At 60.7% G+C, this 10,441-nt stretch overlaps 1 protein-coding gene across 1 annotated transcript; it reads left to right on the top strand.

The window, feature by feature from the left end:
* The first annotated feature begins 883 nt into the window (after window positions 1-883).
* On the top strand, window positions 884-10,410 carry FAM193B (family with sequence similarity 193 member B). The gene is made up of 10 exons (XM_058848574.1): window positions 884-1,138; window positions 2,399-2,638; window positions 3,301-3,523; window positions 3,672-3,881; window positions 4,155-4,569; window positions 5,502-5,697; window positions 8,013-8,249; window positions 8,760-9,768; window positions 9,871-9,946; window positions 10,063-10,410. Exons 1-10 carry the CDS (start codon window positions 938-940, stop codon window positions 10,157-10,159), a joined length of 2,904 nt encoding a protein of 967 aa, XP_058704557.1. The 5' UTR covers window positions 884-937; the 3' UTR covers window positions 10,160-10,410.
* The last annotated feature ends 31 nt before the right edge of the window (window positions 10,411-10,441 follow it).

Here is a 10,441-nt window from a genome sequence, read left to right as displayed (position 1 = left end):
TCTGGGTACCACAATAAAAGGACATAAAACTATTAGAGAGTGTCCAAAGGAGGCTGCAAAGAGTCTAGAGGGGAAGTCACATGAAAAGCTGCTGAAGTCCCTTGGTCTGTTCAGTCTGGAGAAGAGCAGACTGAGGAACGACCTCATTATGGGCTGCAGCTTCCTCAGGAGGGGCAGCCGAGGACAGCTCCAACCTCTGCTCTCTGTGGTCGTAACAGGACCCCAGGGAATGGCTGGAGCTGTGTCAGGGGAAGTTTAGGCTGGATATTAGGAAAAGGCTCTTCACCCAGAGTGGTTGGGCACTGAACAAGTCCCCAGGGAAGTGGTCATGGCCCCAAGCCTGCCAGAGCTTCAAGAGCATTTGGACATTGCTCTCAGGCACAGGGTGAAATTCTTGGGGTTGTCCTGTGCAGGGCCAGGAATCACAGAATAGTTTGGAAGTGCCCTTAAAGATCATCTCGTTCCATCCCTCTGCCATGCACAGGGACACCTTCCACTAGACCACGTTGCTCCAAACTTGGCCTTAAACCCCTCCACGGGTGGGGCAGCCGCAGCTTCCCTGTGTCCAGACCTCACCGCCCTCACAGGGAAGACTTTTTTCCTAATATCTAATCTAATCCAGCTCTCTTTCAGTTTGAACCCAAGGAGTTGCACTCTGATGATGCAGCTGGGGATACGATCGCGATGTACCCCCGATCACGACTGAGGCGCCGGCGCCTTTCGGAGCCGCGGGGAGCGGGGCCGGATTCGAACTCGCGGCGCTGCCGCCGCTCCCCCTGTCCGCCAGGGGGCGCAGCGCTGCCCTTTCGCAAGATGGCGGCGGCGGCTTCACCTCCCCGAGCGTTTCCCCCCTCCCTCCCTCCCTCCTTCCCGCGGGCAGGGGCCGGACGGGCCGCGCCGCCATATTGGCTGTTGTCCTGGCTGCGGCGGGCTCGCCATGACTCGCCGGCGGAACAAGGCGGCAACGGCGGCAACGGCGGCGGCAACGGCGGCAGGTGGCTCCGGGCCTCGCCGTGACAGGGTGGTGGGTCCCGACGTCGGGCCTCCCCCGCCGCCACCACCACCGGAACCGCCCGCCCCGCCTGAGGTGGCGGCGGCGGCGGGCAGCGGCGGGGAGTCGGGCAGAGGCAGCGCGCAGGTACCGGGGTAGCGCTGCGGCGAGCGCGGGGCTGGCTCTGAGGGGGGTTCAGCCTGGGCGGGACGGGGCCCTGCCCCTTGCACCCCATCACCGCCGGGCCCTGCCCCATCCCCGCGCCGACCCCCGACTCGGAGCATCCCTGCGGATGGGGCTCGGAGCGTTCCCACAGCGCTCCGCGGGAGGGCCCAGCCCTGCCACAGCCCTGCCACAGCCCTGCCACTGCGCGATGGCAGGTGGCTCCAGCATCCTCATTCAGCGCGCTTCTCGCTGCTGGACACACCTGGCTGCCGCCACCTGCTCCGGGCTGTGGGCAGGCAGGCGGGGGTGGGCGCCGGCTATGGATGTGCTGGGTGGATTGGGGACAGCCGTGGTGTCACCAGCCGTGGTGTCACCCGCCCTGATGGCCGTGTCAGCTGGGACACGGGGTGGCCTGCTTGCTCCCCCCTCGCCGTGGGTGGGCAGGGGGCTGTGCCCCCACTCTGTTCTCCTTGGCCTCTGACCTTTGCTTCACCTTGAGCCTGCAGACGCCATCTGTTTGGCAGCAGCAGTTCAATGCACGGCTCATTGTGGCAGGGCCCCGCTGCGCCGGCAGACAATGGGGGCCCCCTTGCCCGCGCCACGCCGGGCTTGTCACGGCTGTCAGGGCTCCAACCAGCCCGAGGGATGCAGCCCAGCTCCTGCAGGGAAGCCCCAGCCTGGCTGTGCCTGTTTGGGGAGAGCGTCAAGCAGCACGGGGGGCTGCACCCCACCCTGGCGCATCGGCACAGCTGTCTGTGCAGAACAAAGAGGCGGGAGAGAGGGCTTGGGGCTCTTGGGTGGCACAGTGGGTGCATCTTTGATGGGTGAGGAGGAAGAGCTGAGGCTGCCAGACCCACCTTTCATTCAATCCCGCACATTCCTGCGTGGGATTTCTGTGGGTCTTGCTTTTCCATGCTAGTACCCTCAGTCTCACTGTACTAGAGGTGATGGTGGGAGTTGCTGATGACTTCCCAGCTTCGCTTGGTGGCAAGGCTGGCTCTTTGGCATGCTGTGATCTTCCCAGAAGTCCAAATGCTCCCAGCTGGCACATGGCAGGTTGGCAGCAGCTGGTCAGCCTGAGGCTGGTCTGCTCCAGTGGGAGAAGGTTCAATGCCACATGTAGACTACAAGAATTTCCTTGGTTTGGTGACAGCGTCATGAGGTCTCCTTCACTGTCTCATCTGCCCCACATCTGCACCGGCTCACACCTGGGTGACTCACAGTTTGTGTGTCCTTCCTCAGGTGCTGCCCACCGCCAACCAGTCTGTGCAGACGTGCTGCCTGCTCTGTCACCGGGAGCGCAAGGACTGGGGAGGGCCGTCCCACAATGGGCTGGTTTCCCCAGGCGAGAGGCTGCCACCAGACTTCGTGCCAACACTTGTGCAGAACCTCCTGGGAGAAATGCCACTGTGGATCTGCCAGAGCTGCCGGAAGAGCGTGGAGGAGGAAGAGCGGCGGGCGGTGCAGGAGCAGGCCCTGGCGGTACGCGGTTATGGAGCTGGGGTTTGGAAGACAGGGCTGTAGCTGTAGGAATATGGCACTGACCACCCTGTGGCACTGACTGGGTGTGTGGGTCCCATCCTCACTCTGAGCTGAGTGTCCCAGACATCCCAGCCTTCACATCCCTGCCCAGGGCTGCCTCTGGCCCAGCAGGGACAGGTCCTGTTGGGGCAGTGTGTGGTGCTGTGGAGGCTCATCCAGCAGCCTGCCATGGCTTGGAGCTGCTGGGCTGGCAAGGCTGACAGTGCCACTGCTTTCCTGCCAGCCCCACTCCGCTGTGCGTTGTGCCGCGTCCCCCAGCCCCAGGGCTGCTCCCTTCATGACGCAGAGAGAGGCAGCGGCTGCCAGGGCAAGTGCCTGCCTGTGCTGGGGCTCAGGTAGAGGAGCTGCCTCCTGCCTGGCTTTATTTAACCCTGCCCTGGTGTGAGTGGGACCAGCACAGGCATGTGGCCCTTGGCATGGCACAGCCTCTGTGAGCCAGGCTGTATTGGTGTTGGATGGAGAGGGTGTTTGTCACTCCCAAGATGGTGACAGGAGTGGTTCAGACAAACTGAGCTCCTGCTGTGGTGGAGGGAGTCTTGGTACTGACACCCTGGGGCCAAGGGTGTCCCCTCAGCCACTTCATTCTGTGTTTCCTTTGATAGGTCTCGTTATCCCACACATCCTGCAAGTCGCAGTCTTGTGGGGGTGGCTCACACTCCTCTTCCTCCTCCTCCTCGTCTTCTTCCTCCTCGTGCCACGGGAACTCAGGGGACTGGGACCCCAGTTCATTTTTGTCTGCTCACAAGCTCTCGGGCCTCTGGAACTCGCAGCACACCAATGGGACTGCACAGGGCAGCCCCCTTGGGACCCCCCCAGCTGCACTAGGTGAGTTGAAACCGGCTGTGGGGTTGAGCAGAGCTTTCTGCCCAGTTCTTGGCTTAGCTGGTTTCCTTGTGTGCAAGGGTGGACAGGCCGGGCCTTTGAAAAAGGCAGATGGTGCTGGGATTCAGCCCCAGCTCCGCTTTCCTTCCAGGCGACAAGCTCCCCAGCCTTGCTCTGTCTCCGGAGTGTGCCAGCCAGGTGTCGGCCATGGCACCGGGGCTGAAGGCCTGTCCCTACAGCCACACGGCCTCTGCCACCTCCAGCAACGCCACACCAGGCTCGCCTCTGCCTACCTCACTCGACTTCTGCAAGACGCTGCCGAAGCAGTTCAAAAGCTTGTGCCGGAGGGCCACCCCGCCAGGTGCGTGCTCAGGGACAGCACCAGCCACAGCCTCCCAGTCTGCTGCTCCAGAGCCTTTCCCCTTGCCCTGTTCTCCATGGGGCAGGGCTGGATCCTGTGGGAGAGGCACACTGACCCCAAGGCCCTGTGTGAGCAGGGATGGCTTCTGTCCCAAGCACTCTGATGTCAGGGAGGAGAAACAGCTTGTGCAAAGGTGGTGGGTGGCTCTGAGCATGGCCTTGCTCTGTACAGCACAGCCAGTGTCTGACTGTCTCTGCTCCTGCCTCTCCGCAGGTGAGGCCTTCCACTCCTCAGAGCATCATCAGCACTCCGACCTCACTGCTCCTCCCAACAGTCCCACCGGCCTCCCCTCCCAGCCACCGGCGCTGATCCCCTCCAAGCAGACACCTCCCCATCCGGGGCCCTTCAGCTCCCCACCGCACATCCCGCTGGGCACCTCCTCGCAGGCCGTGCTCTTCCCTGCTCCCAGCGCGCAGGCGGCGGCCCCCAAGCCGGTGTCCGAGTCCCCTCCGGCCAGCGCGGCCTCCCACAGCCCAGGGCCGTGCAAGAGCCCTCACTTGCCCCCTGCCAACGTGCCGCTGCTGAAGATGCCACCGCCGCTGTCAGGCTGTGCTCATCCCTGTAATGGGCACTGCAGCACTTCACTCATCCCTCCTCCTGCTTCCCACCAGCTGCCCAGCACAAACAGGTGAGTAGAGGAGCCCTGCCTGCTTCCAGCCTCTCTTTGTGGGGCCATGTGCCTTTTCTCCCATCCCTGCCCATGGATACACTTTCCCCTGTGGAGGGACTGACTGCCCTGGCACGGTGGTGCAGGAAGCTGCTGTCTTTGTGGGCCAGTTCCACTGCTGCAGACCAAAGGTCAAGCTCTTTTTCTCCCAACGCATGTTCCTCCTGCGGTTGTCCTTTGGTTCTGTGGTGCAGAAGAGGCTGTGCTTCTCCTCCAGCTAAAAGACCCAAAGGAACACCCTGATCAACTGCTGTTGGCCAGCAGGACCTATGGCAGTGAGACCTGTCTGGCAGCTGTGGCACTGAGCAGAGGTCCTCGAGAAGATGAAGCCTGTGGACTTGTCCTGCTCATCTGTTCCTCTGGTCCTGTCTGGGCTGCCCATCCCCTGGAAGAGAGCACTCTGCTAATAAGCTCTCTCTGTGGAGAGCCAGTCGGGTCCTGAGCTGGATCTTGAGGAATGACGCTGTGGGCTGTGCCCTGGCCTCCCTGTCTCTGAGCTGGTTAGCCTGTGCCCTTGTGATCTGGGCCTGCCTCGCGTGGGGATGTCTGGCAGCTGCACAGTCCCAGTGTTTCTCACTTGTGCTACCTGCCACCCCCAGTGAGTACTGCACCCTGCCCTGCTCCCAGCCCAGGGCCTGGCTCACTGGGGCTCTGCTGCCCCAGCTTCCTGCTGGCCAGAGGCCCTGAGGGCTGGGAGCAACAGATTGCTGCTGCCATGGGCTCCTTGGGGATCTTCCCCAGAAGGAGAATGCAGGGGAGGGGGTTTGTCCTGCAAATACTTCTGCTTGGGCACAAGATTCCCCAGGAGAGCTGTTCCTACATGCATAGCATGGGGCAGTTTTTGAGATCCCCTGATGCTTGCTCACCTCTCGCCCTTCTCCCCTTCTCCTCAGGGACCCCTCTTGCAAAGGGCACAAATTCCCAAACGGTACCAGCTGCCACCCACCACAGCCCTGTGAGGCAGATGAGGGACTTGGGGAGGATGAGGACAGCAGCTCAGAGCGCAGTTCCTGCACCTCCTCCTCCACCAACCAGAAAGACGGGAAGTTCTGCGACTGCTGCTACTGTGAGTTCTTCGGCCACAACGCGGTGAGTGAGGGGCTGGTCTGCAGCTACCCCTGGTCCTTGCTCTGTGTGGGGAGACATCACTTGTGTACTGTGCCCAGAGTGCAGAGGTGGGTAGGTCTGGCTACGGCTGTTTTCTGCAGGCATGTACATCCCCCTGTTGCAGCCTGCAACCTCAGGATCTCGTCCAGAGAAGCAGCAGGATTCTGGGGACCAGCATGAAACACCAACGAGACGGGCTCCCGGTTCATGAAACCATTTATTCAGCATAGGAACAAAGTCAGGTCCAGAACAGAGAGCCCCGAACAGAGGCACAGCAGAGGTTTTTGAGGGACAGAACCCCCGAGGGTTTACACCTTTGAGGGTGGAGTTCAGGGTCAGGGACCATTAGAAACACAGCAAGGGAGAACCCCCCAGGGACTCAAACCCAATCAGAACTCCTGGGCCGCCCTTCACAAGGGGTTTGGGGTGGAACAATGTTAACTCTTTGCCTCCCTGAGGCCGCTGCAACATCTGCTCCTTTTTTATTTTTTTTTTTTTTTTTCAAATTTTAATTAGGAGCTTAAAATGTTTCTAAACATACACCTTAAAATCTCACTTCTTCCACAGAGCACCCACTTTGCTTTGTGGGACACCAATAGCTCAATCACAAAACACATTAGGCAAACAGAAAAAAAACAAAATTAAAAAGAAACACTTAAACCTTGGACCACGCCGGGCAAATTAAACGGTGATGGTACTTAATACAAACATAATATTTTTTTTGTTCAGTCTCTTCCAGTTTAGGATTCTTTGTTAGGAAGGGTGCAGCTCTTAGATCTCCTCTCACGAGGGGCAGAATTCTTCGATCTCCAGCTTCGGCTCCGGCTCCCATGTGGGCGTCGCCCCTTTAGATGATCTGGGTGAAACACTGGCTTTCGGAGCTCGGTTACAGTTTCGATTTCCCCAGAGGAGGTGTTGCCCACGATAGAAAAGCACAGCCCCCAGGGGTGGAGCACCGAACAAAGGGATGGGGCCAAGCAGGAGTTACTGGGAGGTTCGGGAAGGGAAGGTTTGGGACCGGAAAAGAAGGAGCAAGGCGGGAAACAAGGGATCCCAGACCGCGTGGCCGGCGCCATCTTGGGATGGGGGGGGAGGCCGGGACAGGCTTTCCCGGCCAGGGAACGGGAATATGGAAAGACAGGGGGTGAAGGAGGACACGGAACGGCGGGCAGACGGCAGCAACCCCGAGCCATCTTAGCTTTTTTCACCCTTTGTCCTGCCCTTAGGAACAGAGGAAAGGGGAAGGTACAGGGAGGTATACACCAAAAAAAAAAAAAGGAACTTCACAGAAGACAGAAACAGTCCACCGGAAGATCCATACCGTCCATAATCGTCCATAATGTTAATCGTCCATAATGTTGATATCGTCCATAGTGTTGATATCGTCCATAATCGTCCATAATGTTGATATCGTCCATAATACGTCTCGTTGGGTGATGTTAGGTGCTTGTCCCAGTGTCTGGTCTCGGCTCCCACACCTCCGTAATCCCTTTACTTCCCCCATGCCCGAGGCACTCCCAACCCAGTCTCCCTGCCAGGTACTCTCGAGTCCTCCTTTCCAAGGCGGGGGTCTCGCTGGCTCTCAAGCCATCAGCCGGGGACTTACGAGGTGTCCATAGAGCGGGGTCCTGCTGTTCTCCTGGTGCTTCACTGGATGCCCGCATTCTCTCACCATTTGTTGCAGCCTGCAACCTCAGGATCTCGTCCAGAGAAGCAGCAGGATTCTGGGGACCAGCATGAAACACCAACGAGACGGGCTCCCGGTTCATGAAACCATTTATTCAGCATAGGAACAAAGTCAGGTCCAGAACAGAGAGCCCCGAACAGAGGCACAGCAGAGGTTTTTGAGGGACAGAACCCCCGAGGGTTTACACCTTTGAGGGTGGAGTTCAGGGTCAGGGACCATTAGAAACACAGCAAGGGAGAACCCCCCAGGGACTCAAACCCAATCAGAACTCCTGGGCCGCCCTTCACAAGGGGTTTGGGGTGGAACAATGTTAACTCTTTGCCTCCCTGAGGCCGCTGCAACATCCCCCACTTCCCTTCTACCCTGCTTCATCAGCCTGCTGGTCCCTTGCTCCCGACTCGCAGCCGCCTGCCCAGCCCCAGGGCTCAAAGCAGCCGGCCAAGCCCTGTGGCTTGACAGTGGAAGAGCTCAGTAGGGCTGTGCTGACTTGTCTTGCTGAGACTGCAGGGGAGGGAGTGGCTGGAAGATCATGGGGGGGCTGTTGGGGGAGCCAGGGCTGCCTGCCCCTCATGCTGGCTGGTACCTGGCTGACAGCACTCGCCTTCCACAGCCCCCAGCCGCTCCCACGAGCCGCAACTACGCTGAGATCCGAGAGAAGTTGCGTTCTCGCCTCACCAAGAGAAAAGAGGAGCTGCCACAAAAACTAGGGCACAACAGCAGCTCAGGGGAGCCGGCTGTGGACCACCGCAATGTGGACGAGCTGCTGGACTACATCAACAGCACAGAGCCCAAGCCCTTGAACAGTGCCAAGGCAGCCAAGCGGGCACGGCACAAGCAGAAGAAGAAGGTGAGGTTGGGCAGGGGCTGGGGCTGCAGGAGGACTGGGCAGGGCTGTGCTGCTGGCAGGGCTTTCCCTTCTCTCCCTTGCATCCATTTGGATTCTTGAATTCTGTGTTACTCTTGTCCAAGGTGGCAGCAGTGCCTGATCCCATGTAGGACTCCCCCTGCCTCTGTTCATGCAGAGGGTGGCCCAGCCCTCCTGGGTGATTTGGGCTTTACTGTCCAGTCTGCTCCATGCTACGTTCTGACACCATGCATCTCTGGTAGGGAGAGGCAGTGCCATGAAGGCTCTTTCTGGTGCCTGGTGCCCGGAGTAGTGTGAGGTGTGCAGTGACCAGCTGTTGCAATGCCCATGGGGGACACGTGACAAGTTTAGGGTCTGTGGAAGATGTGGCATGGCTGTGCTGAGCAGCTGCCCTTGGGTTTGGTGTCAAGAAAAGCTGGAGCAAAGCTTCGAGTCCTGCACCCTTGGTGCTGAGGCCCAGCCCAAACGATCCTCTTGGCACCTGTGTTGCAGGAGAAGGAGAAAGCCCAGCTGGAGGCAGAGGCCCAGAAGCGGGCAGAGCGTGCCCCTGCAGCCAGCCAGGCCAGGGAGCCAGCCGAGGAGAAGCTTCTGGAGTGGCCGGAGCTGGAGCTGGAGCGGGTGAACAGCTTCCTCAGCAGCCGGCTGCAGGAGATCAAGAACACTATCAAGGACTCCATACGGGCCAGTTTCAGTGTCTACGACCTCAACCTGGATGTCAATGACTTCCCCAAGAAGGCAGCTGTCCTGGAGCAGAAGAACCTGCTCTCCAACCTCAACGGGTCTTCTGACCTGCAGGACATAGACCTGGCACTGGCCCCGCTCAGCCTGGGCCCTGCCAAGAGCCACACGCTGCTGCGGGGTGAGCTGGGTCCCCGATGGGGCGAGGGGCCCGGGGAGCCCCCGCCAGCCCCGCCGGCCGAGAACGGCGTGGTGAAACGCCTGAGCGCCGTGCCCAGCCTGTCCCGCATGATCTGGGTGCAGTCCAAGGCTGCGGACTCTGCTGCGGACGGCAATGGGCTGAGCCCAGAGCCCAAGGAGGGACCGCAGCCCAAGGGGCCGGAGCCGCCGGAGTCGCTGCCTGCAGGGAGCCGGCAGCGGAAGAACAAGCGGCAGAACGGGCAGGCAAAGAAAGGGGAGGGCAGCACGCCTGTGCCCAGCAGCCAGGCCCGGCTGGAGAGCCCTGGTGTGAAGGGGCAGGTGCTGGGAACCAAGCACCCTTCCAAGGCCAGTGCCCCGGAGCCACAGCGGGCGGGTGGCTGTGCCGAGCCAGGGGAGGGTGGCAAGGGGCAGCCTTGGGGCTGCAGCAGCGCTGCCAGGGTGGAGAAGGAGAGAACCAGCGAGTGGAAAGGCCGGAAGGGAGAGGGCAAAGCGGAACTGCCGGAGCCGGCGCCGCAGCAGCCACCTGCCCTGGCCACCCACCTTGCCTTGGGGGGCTCCCCCCAGCCCAAGGGCAAGAACAGGAAGAGCCGAAATAAGGTGGAGAAATCCAATACCTCGATCGGTGAGTGCTGGGAGCACCTCTCTGTGCCACCATCCTCGCCCCTTGCCCAGCTGGCAGCCCCTCCCTGCCCTGCTGGGCTGAACCTCTGCTCTGCTTTCCCAGATGATGTATTCCTGCCCAAGGACCTGGACGGGGCAGAGATGGACGAGACTGACAGAGAAGTGGAGTATTTCAAAAGGTGAGGGGGGAACCTTGCGGGGCTGAGCTCTGCCATTGGGGTTGGAGGTGTGAAGGGACTGGGCCTAGAGTCAGAGAGTGGCTGGGGGCTGACCGGGGCTGTCCTCTTCCTGTCAGGTTCTGCCTGGACTCAGCCAAGCAGACGCGGCAGAAGGTGGCCGTGAACTGGACCAACTTCACCCTGAAGAAAACCACTTCCAGCGCAGCCCAGTGAGGTGTGGAGGGGCCATCCCCACTCACCCACGGCCGCTCGCCTCTCCTCACTGTGCCCTCCGCCTCACCTTGGTGGGGTCCCCGTTCGCGGGGGGCCCCGGTGCTCTCCTGCCCCGCGGGGACCCCCGGGGCTCCCTCCATCCTCCTGCCCCTCCCCGCGGGGTGATCCCGGCCGTCCCGTCCCCCTCTCCGTGGGCACGCGGCTCCCCGTGCCCCGGGGAAGGACCGTGCTGGACCCAATAAAGAACTTTTTAATTTTTTATTTTATTTAAACCCCGGTGTC

The sequence above is a fragment of the Poecile atricapillus genome, chromosome 13, assembly GCF_030490865.1.
Source record: "Poecile atricapillus isolate bPoeAtr1 chromosome 13, bPoeAtr1.hap1, whole genome shotgun sequence".
Taxonomy (NCBI): domain Eukaryota; kingdom Metazoa; phylum Chordata; class Aves; order Passeriformes; family Paridae; genus Poecile; species Poecile atricapillus.
This window is presented reverse-complemented; position numbering and strand designations above follow the sequence as displayed.

Bases quoted from the DNA above. Each gene is read 5' to 3' on its own strand.
- FAM193B (XM_058848574.1), top strand. From the start codon at position 938: ATGACTCGCCGGCGGAACAAGGCGGCAACGGCGGCAACGGCGGCGGCA. The intron at 1,139-2,398 runs GTACCGGGGTAG...GTCCTTCCTCAG, and splicing joins CGGGCAGAGGCAGCGCGCAG to GTGCTGCCCACCGCCAACCA. The intron at 9,947-10,062 runs GTGAGGGGGGAA...TCTTCCTGTCAG, and splicing joins GAAGTGGAGTATTTCAAAAG to GTTCTGCCTGGACTCAGCCA.